Raw genomic sequence first — 20,638 nt, 5'->3', positions numbered from 1 at the left:
CAAACAAACAAACAACATAAAGGTTGTTATCAGTTATGATTCCCTTTTGATAAAAATCAGTCGTTAAGATTGCGATTTGCTAAAATGTCAGTATAAATTTGGGCTAATGTGGGCTCAACTTTGGATATAGAGATTAGGCCCAATAACTCCAACTTGCAACCCCGCCTGGGACCCACGGACTAAAAAAAGAGAAAAAACCGGAAAAAATAGAAAACATTAACAATTGATGGGTCCCACGCCTCGACAAGAGAAAGAAAAGGCGAGAAGGTCGAATTATTTAAAAAATTAAATTTGTTTTGAAGTCATAAATTATCTCGTCATTTTTCTTTCTTTTGAGTTTCATTTTTTTTTTTTTTTAACATAAAAACATAACACGTGTACCAAACATAAGGTCGAAGAAGAAGCCCAATTTCAAGTGAACCTAAGTGTGAGTCTCATGTTTCTTTAATGGAAAGACTTGCTCATATTCATTTTTATATATATTTATATATTTTTTAACATACGCTATGTGTTCTACTTCCTGTGATTGATTGTTTCTAGGAACTTTAGAAGCAAAGCTAAATTGGGTATTTGGCAGGCCAAAAATCTTTGAATTCTCAAGCTTTTTTGGCTTCTGGGTCTTCACCATCTCTTCTTTACGTGTAAATTCTGAAGCTTTTTAAACTTTCTGGATGATCATAAAAACTTCTCAGAGAAAAAATTCACAAAAGGGTTTTTCTTTTCTTTTTATTTTGTTCCTGTTTTTATCATGTACTGATTGAATGTTTTGGGTGAGCATAGATGGCTCTCTTTATATTATTATTATGTCTAGTTTTGTTTAGTATACATGCCATATTTAGGAATTATTCTTTCTGTTTGTAATAGGACATGATTGTGATTGTAATTGTTGAGGTGTTTTTTGTTCCTTAATACGTGTGGTTCTTATGGTTCTTATCTTAGTTCTCATATTCAAATGAAACTCTTTTTTTTTTTTTTTCCCTTCGTCTCTGTAAAAGCTATTATAATGCAAATTAGGACCTTTTCTATGAGGCATTAAAGGGGAATAGTACAAGTTGAGTTTAGTGTTTGGTTGCAGATGGGGAAATAATAGAAAGAAACCTGATTTTTTTTTCCCTTTACTCTTTTATATAGGTTGGCTGGTATTTGTGGAAAGGCTTTTTTGTTCAACTTATAATCTAATGAATACTAGGGGGCTATAACTTTCTCTGTTCTAACTATAGGATGCTGAATGAATTGCAAGTTATCATTTTGTTTTATAGCTGTTGAACTGCTTTATTACTTGGTGTGTGATTATTGTCCTTGTATCCCATTAGAATAACAAGTGATCGTTGTGCTGACTTTATGCTCACTGAAAACCAGTGTTGATTATTGCCTCAAATTCTAGCTTTGTATCTTATGTGTGCAACTTTCCCTTAGCTCTATCGATGTGAAAATGAATTTTGCGGATGTAAGGAACAAACGAGTATGCAATCTGAAAACTTAAAAACGAACGTGTGCGTAGAACTAGTTACTAGACTAATAGTCACTGTTTGTAATGATCTTTCTTTTTCATATCATGGCAGTTTTCTTTTCCAATATATGTATATATATTTCACTGGATACTGAATAGCACTGCAGAAGCTCTTTTCTTTTGAGCTTGTGCTGATCTTTGTTGAATTTCCTGCAGATTAGTACCGTCTTGAAGTGGGAAATAGTACTGCTACGAAATAGCAGAATCCCACGCCAACCCCACATCCCCCCCACCCAAACTTTGTTCTCAGAGGTTAATTTGTGGTCATTATGGATGTAAAAGGAATCACCTGGGTTGGAAATGTGTACCAAAAGTTTGAAGCTATGTGCTTGGAGGTGGAAGAAATTATGTACCAGGTATGCCCTTTTTAGCTCTGTCCTTTCATTTCACGCCATTTAGGCTCCTAAGTGATCACCAAGTAAATATCTTGAATTCCCAAGTAAGACGGCTGCCAGTATTCCACCTATGAGGCCAATTCAAAGTGATTTATAGAACATCTCGTCGTCATGGCCATTACGGCTTCAAATGTCACCAAGATGTCCTTCTGACATGACTGTTTTTTACTGTCATGTTCATTGAAGAATGGCAGTATGATAACCCTTCTCTATGTTATTATGGATGTATCTTTATGTCATGCCCTAATTAACTATGAACTCATGGGCTTGTCAATTTGTTCCTAAACTTTGTCTGGTAGTTTTCTTCCGTCATCCTTATCAGTGTCCATTTTATTACTTTGGGCAGGACACAGTCAAATATGTTGAGAATCAAGTGCAGACTGTCGGCGCAAGTGTAAAAAGGTTCTATTCAGATGTGATGCAAGATTTGCTTCCACCATCTTCACAGGATTCTGAGAAAGTTTCACTCTGTGGTTTTATTGGAAAACAAGATTCTGATGATGGGATTTCTAAAAAGCCAAACGTTGCTAAGAAGGAAAAGCCTGCAAAGGCTGATGATGAGCAGTTGATTAGGACCTTAAAGGTAACTTCCGACAGTAAAGACGTGTACCTTGCACCGTCTATCCATGTACGTTGTGATGTGGATAACATGTGTAGACCTTCTGGGGAGTGTGTAAAAGGAGCATGCTCTAACTTGCGTTCAAGAAAAAAATGTCGTGATGTGAGCGTGCATAGTAGTTCAAATTTGAGTGTCAATGAAAATCGAAGCGACAAAAAACTGATTCCACCTGAGACATCATGCGCAATCACTCGTGAAAAACATTTGAGTAGACCATTGTCATCATATTCTGAATTTGTAAATGAAATTCATGAGATTTCATTGGATCAGACAGGTACAACAAAAGCCCCGTCTGTGAATGAAGATACAAGTTCTGACTCTATAGTAGAAAGTTGTGATGAAATTGAAAATTCAAGTGAATGTATGGCTGATTTATCAAGTAGCTTCCACGCGTCAAGTGAAATTATCTTGGTAAAATCTGTTGGATATGATGGAAATGAGATGGATGTTCCATCTGGTGGCGGCTTATCAGAACAAGCAAATGGTGACTATACTAGCAAGTGTTCGAGTAATAGCCTTGCTTCTACTGGAGGATCCTCTCAGAATGAAGAAGCACGAAACGACAAGTATGCTGATGAGGATGTGTTTGTGTCTCTTCCAAGTACTCTCTCTCTCTCTCTCTCTCTCTCTCTCTCACACACACACACACACACACACACACACAAGTTATCATTCTGTAGTTTCTGCTATTTTTCTTCATTGATAGTCATTTTGTATACTCCCCACCTTGTCTGATGACTACTTAACTGGTTACGAAATTGATGACTTTTCCTTAAAATATCCCCTATGACCTATCTACAACTTTTATTTTTGTTGTGTCGTCTATGCTATTTTGCATATGGGTTTTTTTTTTTTTTTTTTTTTTTTTTTTTTTTTAAATTTTTCTGTTGTGCACCCTTCATTTGTGCTTATTATATACTAACTGATTCCATTCAAAATTTTTAGGGAAATTTGATGACTGGAATCTTAATATAACTGAGAGTGAGATTGCCACTGAACATGGAACCGAGACCATTCAACAAAGAGACAAGGTGAAGCTTGAGGAAACTTGTGTGTTGGTGAATGAGGACGAACTTCATATTCTCCCTCAACGCGGAGGCAAATGGAGGCCCTACAAGGTTCTCTCTCTCTCTCTCTCTCTCACACACACACACACACAACTTAAATTATCTATAACTGAATTTTTTGTTTCAGAAGAAAATTCGGGACGCACTTTATTCAAGAATGAGGTCAGCAAGGAAGGAGGAGTATGAGCAGCTCGTGTTACAGTATGGGGACAATAAAAAACTGAATCAAGACTTTGGGGAGGCTTTGGCACCGACGCTTATCGTGAAGGAGAGAAAGAAATTACCACATCTCGATTCTTGCGAATCCGAGTGGGAACTTCTCTAGATACCCATTTCAGCTCTTACATATAATCCTTTATGTTGCTTCTATTGCCTTTATCTTGCAGATTAAGGCTCTGTGCATTACACTAGTATCGGCAGTGAGAATGTCTATGCCCTGCAGACTTTGTTAGTAACTGGGTAAAACTCCGAAAATTCCCTGCTTTAGAATGTGATTAAAATAAGTTATTACTACAAAGATCATGCATAAAGGTCTGTTCAGGTTCTATTTACTTCAAAGATATGATACAACACAGTTATCATCTACTTCTCTGCGTTGTCCTTAAATCCTTATTAAATAATTATACTACTATTTGAATTTCTTTTCGTTATCCCCCAGATATTTTTTCTCGTCCTTATCTTTTCTTTTTAATTTTTCTTAACCGAATACTGTTCCCTGTGCTTTGGTTTTAAATTTGTCCTCTTTTTATTATCAGTTGTTTATCATTCAAAGCTGCTTTGGTTTGAGGAGAATGCTTAGAAGAGTTGTAATGCTTTATGTTGCATTATAGTAAACACGTGACTAGAGAAGGCTAGGAGCCTAGTGAGATTCAACAAAAATAAAGTAAAGAAAGAAATTTGTATTTCTAACCAAAAATAAATAAGTTTGCAAAACACTTCTTTTATGTGTCAGTTTCTGTTAGCTCTTTGCACATTTATCAAAAAAAAAAAAAAAAGATAATGTTTAAGGAGAGATGTCTTTGGAGATTTCTGGGGGTATAGATGCAAATATCAGCCTGTTCCAGGTATCTGGCAGTCCAGGCACACACCAATGGTTGCAATCAGCCAAATTTTGAGGCTCCTTTTGATGTGTTGCTACCAAATTCTTTCCCTGCATTGTTCTGTAAATGCTCGGGTGTGCGTCCCTTCTGTACTCGGACAACTTGGTGATGTTCAGGTACGTCACCGGAGTCTTCATCTCCCGAACTGTTCTTTCCACAATATTCATCATTTGTTTGGCAAACGGTTTGACATAAGAATTGTCTGTGTTCGGCTTCGTTACGTTGTAGCACCATTGATTTCCTTTGTGCGATGGAGATATGCTCCGGAAGAACACTCTTGTTTTGGCCGGGTTGACGATCTTCTCGATCCAACGAGCCCAAGTCTTCATAGCCACCTCAAGTGCTTCTTCAGCCTCCATCTTCTCCATCCGCTTTCCCTTGTACTGAAAATAGTCCCACCTGCAATTTTTGTTTTTTTGGTTTATGAGAATTCAAGGGTATTGGCACCAACAATTTTAACTTAATAACATCTACAAAGTGAGAATAATTAAAAGAAAATCCACTGCTAAAACGCAAGTACCTTACAGATAATAATTTATCTATGAACTATAAGATTTATAAGCGAATTTCGTCATACCAGTATTTTTTATTATTTTCGTTCTGTTTAATTATGATATGATATAATGTTTAGAAGCTTACAATATTGGTAAATCTTTCCTATAAATAAAAAGGAGATTGCTTTTGTGTATCAAATAAGTGAAATCACAAGTCTAGCAAAGAGATGCTATAGACGAAAGAGATGAGAGACGGGATGATAAGTTGTCTGTTCTTTTCCTTTTTTTTTTTTTTAATTAAGAAGCAAAAAATAAATAAGTGAAATCATAAGACAAAGGAAGTAATATTGAAGAAAAGAAAACTTACGCCTTGAGTTTTCCTTGATGAACCCACCAATGACCAGTGTTGAAAACCATGATATCTGCACCTTGCCACTTCTTAAACGAGTCAGAGAGTTTGTCAAGTTTCAGAATCCGATCTCCATCATTTTTCTTGTCTTCAAGTTTCACCAGAAAAGGGCTCCAATAGAACTCCACAGAACAATTATACTCCTATTTAAATCAACAAGCATCTCAGTACACTTGTATTAAGGTTCATTCTCAAAGACAACAAAACTAGAAGATTGATCAGGTTCGAATCGGAATTTTTGAATATGAATTTAAATTTTTATAAAAGAAAACAACGTAGCAGTAAAAAGGTTTGATATGTAGTCCGAACTGGAAACATAAACAACACCTAGTAACGCAATTGAACTCAGTTATCACCTTTGCCCTCAAGACCTTGTAGGACCCACTATTCACGTCAACATGGGCTTGAGAAGGGTTTGAAGAAGTATAAAGAAGACAAGCCATGGATTCAAACTGGTTTCTGTTAAGAGAATCACCAACTATAATCATTCTCTTCCCTCTCAGCTTCTCCAACATGTCTTTGCCTACATTATGCCTGAATTACAAAAGAAACCTTGTCAAAACTTGGATTCAAGTTTCAAGTTTTACCATTGAAAGCGAATAAAACTTGGACTCAATGTTGAAACTTTGAATTGAATATCGATTATGATTATGATTATGATTATTATTTTTTACCTTGGAATGTGACACCCTTTTGCTTCCCAAGTCCACTTCTCGTAGTCGAAATCCAGCCGTCCATTCCTCTGGCAGCTAACTTGCTCGCTAAGAAACGGACACTTGGCTCCGTCGTACATAGGACTTCCCTCGGGATAGTAAATCCATTCACCTTCAAAGATGTTGCACTTTTCTTGATCAATCTTTATCTGCTTCTGATCATCTTCAATGGGATCTGACACCCCCAAGACTTGCAACTCTTCTGTGTCTGTCACATTGGGTGTAATTGGTGACGATATTGGTGACAATATGCCTTGGTTTTGGTTTTGGAGAGTCACAAGGGTGTTTTGGTTGAGCATGAGTAACAGAGTGATAAAGCCTAAAAAGCATGCACACCCGCAGAATCTCCATCTTTCATTCACGGAGGGAATGGTTTTTTCCATGGCTAAGTTGGAGAAAGAAAGCCTCTCTTGAAGTTCTTGGAGAATTTAGAGAGAGAAAGTAGAAGAAGAATCAAGAGAGAGAGAGAGATAAATATTAACTAAATTAAAGTATGGAAGGCTCAGCAGAATCAAGCATATAAATATATACATATATATTATACATATAGAGTGTATCCTAATTCGACTAAGAAACTAGTGAAGCTGAATTAACATATATATTTAGACGACAAGAATAAATTGAAATCTTTATAGCAAAGAAAAATAAGCTTGACCGATAAGAAAATTTGAAACGCTGTGATGAAAAGACCACCAACAGAGAGGGGGGAGAGAAGAGAAAATTAAGATTTATAGAGGGAAGAAGAACAAAGGAGAGAAATTCTAAACACTGATCAATATCATTAATCAAGAAACATATTCACAATAATGGAAAAAAGCAAGATTAAGAAAAAGCAATCTTACTGAGAATGTTTTGGCGAAACTTAATTAGACTTTATATAAGATAGTAAAATAGAAGGTTATCAATTTAAAAATAAATAAATAAATAAGTAGATAAATAGAAGGCTTATCAAAAAAAAAAAAAAAAAACTCAAATCAAATCAAATAGAAAAGAATTTAATTAATTACTACTTTCTATATTTATCTCTAACAGGTACGTTATTTATCATATTTTGTCTCCACATTAGCTCTTCTTTGTTCCTCATCACCCTGATTATCTAGTGAATACATTACATGATAAATTGACGAAACTCGGAATTTATAATATAATTCACATTTCACTTGAAGCAGGTAAATAATAGGTTAGGTAAAGCTTATCTTCTTTATTTTGTATTTGGTGGTAAATAGGTTTAACAACTTCAAGCTTATCTTCCAGATTGATATCAATATATACTTGATAGTTAATAACATGAGTAATTTGTCATATTAATCTCTTTGTTTAGTCAACGATATTGGATTTTTGAGTCTTCACTAGAGTTCTATACTCTATTAAGATTAACTGAAGTTTTTAATTAAATAGGATTTGGCATTGGATCCCTTATTCTTTTTTATGATCACATGAAATCTTTGTCTCTTGTTCTTTCTTTTATTTTCTTATTTAATTATTATTACTTTTAGAGGATAAATAAAAGAGAGAGAGATAAGCTGTTGGATAGTTTGATAAATCACCAGGACTAAAAATACAAAAATACATACGTTCGATAAACACAACATTTATCGAATAAATACTATATTTGCGAGTAAATAAATGTTATTACCAAGTAAAATCATGTAAACAGTCAGTCAATTAAGAAATATTGGGTAAATATTAGTAAATCATGTATTTCTTAAGTATATTATTCATAAATATTCGATATCTATTTGATAAACCTTGTATTTTTAGCAATGTTACATGTAAAAATTTTGTGAATTACAAATTTACCATTTATCTTTGTAGTTACTAAAATTATTCCAATCTTTAGCCTCGTAGTTTCAGTTTTTGAGAAAATGACGGAACTTACAAGACTTGATAGAGGACCATTGATGGAGCTGTATAAAACAAAGACAAGTATAATGGCCCTTATAATCAAATCTGTTGTTAACCAATTAAATAGTTCATAGCAATACAAAACCAAGAGGCAAATAGAAAACGACCCAACTACAGAGAGGATTGTTCAAGTACTTCCTCTTCTGTGAACCATCTACCAGATTGCTTGGAGAAGAGTCTCATTGCCAAGATGAGAGCCATAAATGTAGCAATGAGTAAGCTTCTTCACTCCGCGCCTCCGGTCGCCATTAAGAAACTCTTTATAAGACGACACTGAGCGAACATCACAACGTTCATGACGTCAACACAGATTACGACACAAATCTCATTTTATCAAACTTTTAAACAAATCTCATTTTGATCCTTTCAATCTTTCTCATAGTGTGGCAAAGTTAATCCTTCAGTTCCATATTAAAATTTGTTTAAAAAAAAAGAAAAAAAAAAACGAAATCATGAACCATTTAATTGAGGCTAAAATGGACATTTCAGTGGCTTTCAGAGCGGAATATCAAACTGATTATAAAGAAGGCTTGGTGTGGTGCACATATGTTCTTTGTATATTCTATCCGATACGCGTGTTAGTGTATTCTGCTGAATATATGTTATAACGTTAAATAGTTCTCTAACTACATTTACAGCTTATTCCAATGATTTAACTGTTACGCACGATTCATTTCTTATTTTCCGTCATTTTTACAATAGACGTTGAACTAAAATTTCACGCCAAATAGTTATGCACAGTGCTTGAATGCATCAAAAAATCTTTTTTACAATATCATATAACCCCATATAATAATATGCATAATATATATGGTGTAAATTCCATCGTTGCTATTAACAATCCTATAAGACCCTATAATAAGGTGCCCCGGTATAATCTATTAGAGTTTGAGGAGAGAAGTGAGGGAGGAGACTTTATAATATATTGGACTTCCATCTTAAAATATTAACCAAGATGGTGCTTTGTTAGGAGTTATCAATCTTGTTTTGATGGATTGACCCAGCTCGTTTGAATAATGAGTTCTGATACTATATTAGAATTTGATGAGAGAAGTGAGGGAGAAGAATTGCACTTTATAAGGTATTTCGCTTTCATCTTAAAAGGTTAAACTGTTTAAGTGAGTTGTCTAATATTCTTATATGGCTGTGATTAAGTTTGTATTTAGACGATGTCTCCTTAATAAAATACGTAGGATAAAAATTTTTGTTTCTAAACTCTTGTTTCTTTCATCTAAAAACAAACACCAAGCTTAACATAATCAAAAACCTAAACCCCCAACATGTACGGAACACAAACTCCGGGCCAAATCAAAATCATAGGCAGTTTGTCGGTTACTTCTGGAGTCAGGTCTGATCAATCTCCATTCGCCAAGCAATTAGGAAATTGAAGTTAAAGAGAGATAAAAAAAAAAAAAAAAAAAAAAAAAAAAAAAAGAAATCTCAATCAAAGCATGACTTTCCATTTCTCTACGCCATAGACGATGACAGTCCTAACCTTAGTACATTGTGACTATATAACTTCATTATTCTCTAGTAAACTCACATTCACAAAACCTCTTTGGATCTTTCACCATAAGCACGTCTTTGCTTCTGATCAAGGAGATGGTCTCAATTCGGAAAACGCGTTATATTGCAGCCATGTTCTTCATCTTAGCAATTTGTACTTGTCAAGAAGCGTCTCGAAAAGTCCTCGAGGCATCCATGGCTGAAAGACATGAGCAGTGGATGTTAAGATATGGAAAGGTCTACAATGATGCTGCGGAGAAAGAGAGGCGATTCAATATCTTTAGAGAAAATGTGGAGTTCATAGAGTCATTCAACGCCGACGGCCGGCCAAATAGACCCCGTAGCTATAAGCTAAGCATTAACGAATTTGCGGACCAAACCAACCAGGAGTTTAAGGCTTATCGTTAAGGATACATGAGGAGGCCTAGTAAATTGATCATGAGGTCAAATGAAGAAACATCGTCCGATCAACCAGTGTGGTAAGAAGTGTCGAGAAGGTAGAACTAATAAGGCGAACTAGGGGAATACGACTTCTAGAGAGTTGAATTTCAAACTATTTTTTTCGTTAATAATATAGATAGTACTACAATGCTCGGTATGATTTATTGATAGCTTACAACTAATGTTGTAGCATCTTAGTTTATTATCAACTTTCAAATCTACATAAATCTTACACATATGGGCTTCAATTGTGGACTACTGAGCTAGGTGTGACACATCCATGCAAGTGATTTTTTTTTTTTCCTTCCTTTTCTTATAGGTGTGACACATACAATGACTTGGTCTAGAAAAAGTAGGTGATAGTCCAAAATATTTTTTATTGTTACAAACACAAAATAGAAACGGCAGGAGTCACTCAGATTACCACAGGTAAACTGATATCTTTGTCAGAGCAAGAAATCCTCGACTGCAACACCGAACCGATGGATCAAGGATGCGAAGGTGGTCTAATACTTGATGCCTTCCGAGTTCATAATACAACAAAACGGAGGCATCACTTCAGAAGCCAACTAGGTCGTTACCCCTTGATCTTTGGCGACAACGTATGAAGATTAATTCTAGAAATTCAACACTTCAAAAAGTTCCATTAGTAGAACTCAATGTTCATACACAAAATAGTAAATAGAAAACCCTAAGGCTGATTCATGACGTTAGTTTTACCTTAGGCTTTTCTATTTACTATTTTGTGTATGAACATTGAGTTCTATTGATGAACTTTTTGAAGTGTTGAATTTCAAGAATTAAGCTTCATACGTTGTCTATTTGCTTTGTTTCCGTTTTCAATTTCAGATTCTCCTAAAAACACGTGATTTTACTATATAACATTTCTAAAAAGTGGTTGTTGGTTTTTGGCATAGTATTTCATTTTTTTCAAGTGGTATAAAGTCTATATTACCCTTCATTTGTATATAAATTTCCAACCCTTCAATTAATCACCAAGTTAATCAGTAATTAAATACTTATTCAACTCTAGTTAACCAGTGATTAAATATTTCTGAATCACCGATTAACTTCAGTTAATTAACATCAGTTAATCAATGATTAACTGATTAACTCAAGTTAATCAATGACAACGTAACTAGTTGTTTGGGATAAAATTGTCTTTTTATTCATTAAAAGTGATTGTTTCAAAGTGAATGAAACTACCACATAAGTGGTTAGTTTCCAAATTGACCCCAAAAATACATCTATAAAGTTGTTGATCTCTAATCTACATTAGCAATGGCCCAGCGTTACTCTCATAAACCAAAAACTAATTTATATATGGGCTGAGAAAACGTCTCTAACAAATTAGGGCCCATATAAATGAGGTTATAGCTATTTCATAAAATAAAAAAAAAATAAAAAAAGTGGTTATAGCTAGTGAAACTAACTTCAAGAGAGTAATGATTTGGGCCAAGTTCTAGTCCATGCATTGTGGTAAAAACGTCGCGCAAAGTCAAGAATTTTGGCGCAAACATAATATGATGTTATGGCTTCACGAATAATTATATATGTCTGTATAAAGGTAATAATTAGAGTGCTATTATGATTAATATATTCATTGGTAATAATAATAATTATAATTAGGACACAATAATACGGAAAATGCAATAATGGCGATGTATAAGACTAACAACCACAACCCACCTCCACATTGATGAGCTTCAAGTTCAACCTTGAACAAACTACTAGTCTGAAATGTACGTATATAGTATGGAATATTGGCGTGCAAGACATGTGAGTAACAAATCCACAATGATTTAGCTTCCAAAAAACCACTTAACTTTAATAAAGTTAGGTAAATACAGCCAATGCAAATCACTTGATGATTCTGCTATAATTAAGTCTTTGGAATGGGACAATATATCATATGCTCTGGAAAGCTAGCTATATGACATTTACTTGTTTAATTAGCAACTTAAATATTCTAGGTCGGGGCCAAAAGGGAATATATAGAAATAAAAAAATATATATTTATATATCTTATGGTAGTAACTAATAACCAACTTGTAGCATTTCCATTTTAAAGTAGATTATGGAGTTTTGCTGTAATGGCCCACATAGTCCAACTTGAAAGCATATCTTGATCTCAAAGATTCTACAGTTTTGTTTTTTAATTTCCTTAAGCCAACCATGATTTCCATGAGTTCATCTTAAGTAAAAAAAATACCAATTAAATTTGATGAGTACATTTTAGTAATGTAAAGAAAACAAAGAAAAGAGTAATTTTGCCTTTTTTAGCCCAAGAAGATAACAATAAACAATCCATCAAAAGTAGGCCCATTGGTGGTAAATAGTCAAAGCTGGCAAATTCAACCTTTACACGCCAACAACCACGAAGGTAAAGAAAAAAAGAAAAAAAAAATCATGTGAATCATTTCAAGACAAGTTGTTTCCAATGTTCCTACAAAACTAAAAGTCATATAAACCTTTGGAGGCCTTTAGGAGTAATTTGGTAATAAGTTTAAGGTCTGTTTAGTTCACTGATTTGAGTTTTTAATTCGAGTTGAGATGTGACTTTATGTGAGAGTTTTTTACTATAGCCAAAAAGTAAAACGTGACTGTTTCTGAGAACTTTTTACTGTAACAAAACTCGAATCGGTGAAGTGAACGGTACCTTAAGTTAGAATTTAATAGGTTGATGATTGTGAATAACTTTAATTCTTAGAAAATGATTTGGATAAGATCAGCCAGACTCTTGAGTTGATGAACTTTGATCATGTTGCTTGAAGATATTCCATCAAGTTGTTTCATCAAGTGGACGAAATGGTCTTCCATATAGATTATATATAATATAGGCATAGTTCATTTCACCGATTCGAGTTTATAATTCGAGTTTTACTATAGTAAAAAGCTCTCAGTAATAATCACATCTAACTTTTTTACTACAGTAAAAAGCTCTCATATAAAATCACATCTCAACTCGAATTAAAAACTCGAATCGGCGAACTAAACAGGGGGAGTTAGAGAAATTTGATGTAAGGCAAAGGAAGAAGACGCTAGTAAGTTGTAAATAATGCTACAAATTTTCTTTTCTATTGAGATGGTAAGTTTGGAGTTATCTCTTAAGCATCTTTTTTGTTTTTTTGTTTTAATCTTTGCTAGCCAAATGTAAGAGGAGTATGGACTAGAGTAAATGATATTACATATTAAAATTCAAATATTATTCCAAACAGCAATTCAGCAACTATACTTCTACGTAAGTAACATTGTTCTAGGATTGTTTAGTGATTGATATTGGCGCAGTTTAAAAGAGTTTTGACTATCTACTTCATGCTCACACAAAATCAAATATTCTCGGTATTATTTCTTCTATTTTTTCCTCCTCTTTTTTGCTACTGCTATTTTTTTTCTCCCTAATTATAACAAATCTAGGCTTTTAATTTCCAACTTTGAACTTTCAATTTGTCAACTTTCATTTTTCTCTCAGTTTATCTATATGTTTTTAAAACTTATAAAAATATCTTTTGAATTTTGAAAAAATATTTCAATTTTATCTCTCTTGTACATTTTGAAGGGAAAAAAGATGAAAAGATAAAAATATTCTTTAAAAGGCGAAAAGGTAAAAATACCCTTAAATTTTAAGGTTTGTATTTTTCTTGAAAAAAACATTATGGTATGTATATATCTTTGCTTCAAAAATTTTTTGTTTTGTTTGAAGGTTTTGATTTTTTTTTTCAAGTATTTAAAATAGTTTCAAAAAATTATTTAAGGGCATTTTTTCTTTTAGTTTCATTTATTTTTTTCCCAAAAAAACACGTAAGAGATGAAATTGAAATAGATTTCTAAAATCCAAAAATTCCTCTGTAGTTTTGAAAAATAAAATAATAAATTAAAGAATAGTTTAAATTGAAGGTGCAAAATCCTCCATTTTCTTCACTCTTGACTCTTGAGAGACAGCTCGGGAGACAAGGAGAGAGAAACGACACTCTTTGTAGAATTGGGGCCTAAAAAGGTCGTCGGGCCAACCCGAATCCAGCGGAACGCGGCCCATTTTCCGGGTCCACAACAATGATAGTAATCATCAAATACATCCCGTCAGTATCCTCATCGAATTAACTTCATAAACACACCAAGCATTTCATTCAATTTGGTCCCTACCCCCAATTGAAAAAGATAACGTTTTTTTCCTTGTGTCGTTACACGTACTCAATTAGTTGATTGAAAGAGAAGCCACACTTTTACACGAACTTTCTCCATCAAATTATTTATTAATTCCCTCCTTACTTATCAATGAATTCCCGAGAGAACTATAACGAATAAGACTAAATCAAATCCAACAATTAATTCCTGGCTTTTGAAAAGTTTCACCAAATAAATAACAAGAAAGCCCGCCAAAAGCGAAGAGAAGGCGGCTGATATTTATTCTTGGTTCCGTGGGGTTCGCAAACAAGTACAGATTCTTTTTTTTTTTTTTAAATATTTTTCTCAAATTCAATTAGGAAAGATAATTGACTAATTGTGCATTCTAGTGTTTAGGATGTATATCCTATGTATATTAAAAGAAACTAATAAAAAATATTAAACAAGATCTTTAAAAACTCTCATTTGCACTCGAAGTTTTCAACTTTTTAGGAAATGATAAAATGAGAATCGACAATTCTCTCTCTTTTAACAACTTGCATCTTATTTTTATGTAATTTTTTTTTTAATGTTTGGGAATAAGCATTCATTCATTATTCATTTATTATTTATCTTTTTTTCGTTGTTGTGGGAGCTCAATGCACAATTTTCTCTTTTTCCATTTTCATGATAAGTGGTGAAACTGGTCAATAATTAAAGTTAAATTATATTGGTATTGCGAAGTCATTTGTAGCAATTTTAATATTCGTATTTCATGTTTTGAAATACAATTTACTTTTGAAAAAGAAAATATAATGTATGTACAAGTATAGTTCTACCATTTTTTTTTCTTTCTTTTTTTTTTTCTTTTTTTTTTTTTTTTTGGGCTGGAAACCACAAGTGAAGGTGAGGTAAGCAATCATGTGAGTTTGGGAAAACAGGGCAATCAAAAGAGAGTGATTGTACTACTTGTCAAAATGGTACTGTGGGGATCGGCCTAGAATAGGGCCCCTTTTGTTTGTGTGGAAATGACCTCAGTTGTAGGACTTTTGATTCCAGATAACGATAAGACAAATCATCACAAAACAAAATCAAAATATTTTATTAATTGCCCTCTTTATGGCTTCTTGCATCAAGGCCCTACCCTTCCGATATTGCCTGTTGCTGCACATAGACACGTGTTAAAATATGTTTAGCCAATCCTTATAATTTGATGTTTCTAGCAGGGAAAAAAAAACATCCTTATTTGTTGATTAATCTATATTAAATTACCCCTAAAGTGCGCTTTTCTTTCTATTTTGTTTGTTGTTATCTAAATATAAAATCTGATCACATGAATAGAAACTGAATTTAAAAATGTGATGTCAAAAATTAATTGAAAAGATCGTGCTGATTTATTCTCTAAGTTGGCATATCAAGAAATTAATTAGAACTTTTTCTTTTTTTTTTTTTTTTTTTTTTTTTTGTCTTTCTTTCTATGACGTCTTACATGGATTAGAATTTAGAACTTAGAATGCAATTCCTTTAAGCAGGGGCTTGACATATGTCTTTATCATTAATTCAAGCAAAAACGAATTAAAACAGGACCAATTAACTGGAATCAAGAAAAAGTTTCATGATCAAATAAGTCCATTTCATATGTGGGGCATGCTTAGAATATTCAAGACCAAACTACAATCCGAATGTAAATTACCAATATACATTGGAAAAGTTGCTTGCCTAATTAATTTTTCTTCGTGAATCTTTTGAGTATTATTGGAGTTGCATGACATTTTGCAACTTGCCCCTCCCGTTATTAGCATATGTTTGACTCTCTAATTTTATATATTGTTCCAACCTTGAGCCAGCTAGCTTTAGCAATATATATGAATTAGCAACTTAATAAACACGAAAGGGCAAGACTACATGGACAAAGTTCTTCAGAAGCATAGTAGTGAATAACCTGCATATATATATATATATATATTGTACACGTCATTGTAATGTAACATACACATATGTAAGCATATGCATATATATTATAAAAACTTGTTTTGTCCCACAACTTTAATTTCTTTTCAGAGCGAATAATGATTAAGTAGAAGTTCAGAGCACATGCATAGAGCCATTGGCGTAGTAACATCACCCACATGCTGTCGGCCATCCACAATCTGATTATAGCTAGCTCCAATCATTAAAAATAAGTCCATAATGTCTATATAATATATATATATATATATAAATGAAGATGTGTGTATATATATGTATGCATATATATATTATAGATGAGATACTACTCTCTTTATAAAAACTCGAGCATTTCGCTTAGTAAGCGCCGTCTAGGAAGATTTTCATGTTGGAGAACTTTTTTTTTTAAGCTCGCGTTCTTTTATTTATATAAGAAATTAATTAATTCAGTTCGAATCCAGACAACCAGAAGGGGAAAAAAAAAGGACCGATGACAATCTCTGGGTTTTCTCAGGATCCGAGACATTTTTTAGGTGCATATATACAGTCGACATTTAAGTCAGTACTATGTATGTGTTGTTTGTAGGATGGATATATATATATATATATATATATATAATAAAAACCATCGAGCGAGATAATTATTCATGTAGAGAAACCCACATGCACAGGCGCTTAAACTGCGCGCTCTTAGATTTGGCTTGATTTTATTAATATATAATATTGCATTGTGTTATATTGCCACATCAAGTTCATTTTCAATTCAAATACGGAAAATTTGACAAAATGATGAATCATTTTAATCAACGTACGTCAATTTTCATAGAAAAAAAAAAAAAAAACTAAAAAACTAAGACACGTATAGAACCGGACCGACCCTCACACACCACGTACCTTGTAACGTTATGTGCCATCAAACATGATGTAATTATTAATGTTACGTACAAATCAGGAACTCTATTATTTTACATACATGTGGTAGTAGTTTCACGAAGATTGCCATTTCTTTCCTACACACACACACACACACATATATATATATATATTACATTAAAAAAATAAAACAAAATAAAACTCCCATGATGAGGTGATGATGGAACCGGGAGGACATGCAAAATTATGAAATACGTACGAGTGTACTATAATATGATGATGTAGATTATAGAATATCTTATCCATGAAACTTCACTTCATTATGTACGCTCTCCCTATATTTGGATAGTGTAAGTGTGAGGGCGCAACACTAAAATTATTTTGACTTAATTCTTGAAACAAATTATTAAACTCTAGTGAGAGTGGCTTTTTTAAGAAAATAAAAAAAATGATAGAAAGTTGTTTTCACATTTCCTTCGTTTTAGACGTACTCAAACACAATTTCAATTTTTTTTTTCATACCTAAAACAATTTTTAAGAAAAATAACTAAACATAGTTTCAGAAAAAAATTGACAACACTATTCTTAAAAAATTCTCATTTCTGACCATTTTTATAGTACTTAAAACAAAACCATTTTAAAAATACTATCAAATGGGTCATATAATTGCAAGAGGATAATTATTCCCTCCCTTATAATGATTGATAAAGAAAAGGTGTTGCAAAAATATTGTATTATTCATATATATATATATATTTATTAAATTATTGTATTATTCAATTGGGAAAAAATCGAAAATGTATGCAAAATAATCAGAGTAATGCATGACAACGCACCCCACCTTTGACTTGGGAAAGTTCAAAATTGGTGGGAACAAAACTAATAAAAGTATTGTACGTACTCTTGGATCGATCTGTATTATAATCAAAAATCAAACAAGACAACAAATAGTATTAGTTAGCGCCAGCTGACAATCTGGTCCCCCACCTTGTTTTTAGCTTTTCAAATATGTCCAAATTATATTGTCCATTATCTTTGGGTGTAAAGGGCAATTCAGAATTTGAAATATCCTCTTTTATATGCATGGTTAATACATCAACTTTTCCATAAGATAGTTTAACCTTTTACCTCGTATTCAAATACACGTAACATCCCTAAATTAATACATATATATATATATAAACATTTTCATGCAAGAATTTGCTTGTAAAATGCAAATTACAAGCAAATTCTTGCATGTTTTCATGGAGGTGTACTTAAAATATCATTTTTTTATATGGTTCATACATTAACTTTTGTCATGAAAAAAGTAATTACAAGCAAATTCTTGCATTTTACACTTAAACCCTTGGAAACAGTACATTTTTTAGATGTATGACAAAAAGAGGTTCATACTTGTTTGGATTTCCATTGCAATTTTCCGCTACTATATCCTAATCCTAATTATATTTATAAATATATGTCCCAAAAATTTAAGTATTTTCAGCCGAAATGAACGGAGGAACATGAGTTAAGACGTGCAACGTTATGATCTCTTTCGCCCTCTTTTAGATTTTATTTATTTATTTTTAGGTTTATGACATGTTTTCTTTTATTTAAGTACGTAACCTCTCACAATTAAGTAAAGTTGAAGTTTTGAATACGAATCGATCTTCCACCCTCAAGTTCAGAAAACGAAAAATTAACGAACACGTCACCAAAGCGAATGAGGAAGCTATTAATTTACTAGGCTCAATTAGTCAATATCTACAATAATATCTTAAATCATGCTAATAATGCATACGCAATATAGTGCTCAATTCACTAGTATATATGGTATATATATGAACTGAAAAGAGATATAAGTATCATCTTAAAACGAATCCTTGTGTTAATTTAGACTAAATCTTTATGACAGGAACTTAATTAATGATGGACACTAATTAAACCGGTCTATATCTCCCCACTGAAAATATTTCTTATATATTTCCAAAAAGGATTGATCATATAATTCTTTAGGTCAAAATAATATTCGTAATCATTATATAATGAAATATACACGTAGTACACCGACTGCTTTTATTATTATTATTATTATTATTATTATTATTATTATTATTATTATTTATTTGTTATGCGTGATTGGCTAGGACTCCCACTTCAATATAACAATTGTCAACATGATAGGCGGCAGGTGCATCAAAGGGGTTCCTTTTTCATTAGATTTTTTCTTTTTATGTAATTAAAGGTAAAAAAGATGGATGACTTTCGCCTCTAAAATTTTAGAATATCATTAATGTTAATCTCGTTATTTAAATTGGACAGTGTTAAATTAGATTGTTAGGGCATCCTGTTATCCAAATTTTCCAAAAGAAGTACCCAAGTGCCAAACGTCAAAAGTTTGGGGACTCAAGTGCCAAAATCAAAAGGGTTTGGGTATCCCATTTGCAAAAAGCCTTATAAGGAAAAAAATAAAATAAAATGAGCAACTCTATTTGGTACTGTTTTACGTTTAATCATATTCTGTAAACTTTAATTAAATAGTGTTAAAAAATATTGATATAATGTTAAAAATGACCTAAACTTTAATTTCATTAATCTTAGTCTTAATCTTAATTTCGTTATTTAATCTTAATAATGTCCAGCTTATAACATTATGAACCGTCTAATTTAAATTTTAAGACATAGTTAATGACCCTATTGAACCTTTATAATGAGGCATATCACGCTCACCGAAAAATCTCCCGTGGTTGTCATGTAAAATTGAGTTAAAGAACAAAAAAAAAAAGCATATTCATGTAAAAAACTCCAATATATCAAAGAAATCAGAAGCTGTATAAATTAGGACGTGGTGATAACAAATTTGAACAACTCTGTTTTTTAGAGGAAAAAATGAAAAGAAAAAGAAAAGGATATTTATTTTTTTAACATCCGAGTCCCAAACTCTACGATCTTTGACATTTGGACTTTAAAAATTTGGATAACGTAGTACCTGAACTCTCATTTTCTTGATATTTGGATTTCTATTTTGAAAATCGAAATAGACGGCCCCAAACTCTTATTCTTGTGCTTTAAATCCCCAGAAACTTATTCATTAACATCGATCAATAAAATGAAAATCATATAGCAAAAAAGGAATCAATTTTATATCCATTATAATCAGTTAACCTTATTATAAATTTTACTCCTGAAATTTAAATTCATTAAGTCAACAAATAAAAAAGATCAGAAGTCATTTTTGGGGGTGTAATAATGTATGTTCACTCCTGATTAGTTTAAAATTTTTAAATATTTATCTTATTATTCTTAACTTTATTACTATTTTTACCCTAAAACTTAAATTCGCTAAATCAGCAGATAAGAAAAATCAAGTGACTTTTGGAATGTATTCTCACTCATGACCAATATCTTTATAAGTCAATATATTACATTGTATACCTTTAAAAAAAAAACATATTACAATGTATGCTCACTCGTGGTTAATATATTTACGAAATTGATATGGCTAAATGTTTAAAAAAAGAAACCGTGTTCAGTTATTATTTTCAAATCTTTGTTTCTAAAAGAGGGACTAAA

At 32.4% G+C, this 20,638-nt stretch overlaps 2 protein-coding genes across 2 annotated transcripts; one reads left to right on the top strand and one right to left on the bottom strand.

Annotated features, from left to right (window-relative positions):
* The first annotated feature begins 507 nt into the window (after positions 1–507).
* LOC21388289 lies at positions 508–4,241 on the top strand. Its single transcript, XM_010101070.2, has 5 exons — positions 508–641; positions 1,667–1,866; positions 2,252–3,125; positions 3,470–3,642; positions 3,719–4,241. The coding sequence occupies exons 2-5, from the start codon at positions 1,780–1,782 to the stop codon at positions 3,914–3,916; spliced, it is 1,332 nt and encodes a 443-aa protein (XP_010099372.1). The 5' UTR covers positions 508–641; positions 1,667–1,779; the 3' UTR covers positions 3,917–4,241.
* A 149-nt stretch (positions 4,242–4,390) lies between these two features.
* On the bottom strand, positions 4,391–6,690 carry LOC21388288 (protein trichome birefringence-like 3). Its single transcript, XM_010101069.2, has 4 exons — positions 6,269–6,690; positions 5,951–6,128; positions 5,553–5,737; positions 4,391–5,090 (listed from the first exon to the last, which is right to left on the bottom strand). The coding sequence occupies exons 1-4, from the start codon at positions 6,688–6,690 to the stop codon at positions 4,595–4,597; spliced, it is 1,281 nt and encodes a 426-aa protein (XP_010099371.1). The 3' UTR covers positions 4,391–4,594.
* Between the last annotated feature and the right edge of the window lie 13,948 nt (positions 6,691–20,638).

Source organism: Morus notabilis, unplaced genomic scaffold, assembly GCF_000414095.1.
Source record: "Morus notabilis unplaced genomic scaffold, ASM41409v2 Scaffold412, whole genome shotgun sequence".
Classification (NCBI taxonomy): domain Eukaryota; kingdom Viridiplantae; phylum Streptophyta; class Magnoliopsida; order Rosales; family Moraceae; genus Morus; species Morus notabilis.
Note: the sequence above shows the minus strand (reverse complement) of the source record. Positions and strands in the feature narration are given on the sequence as shown.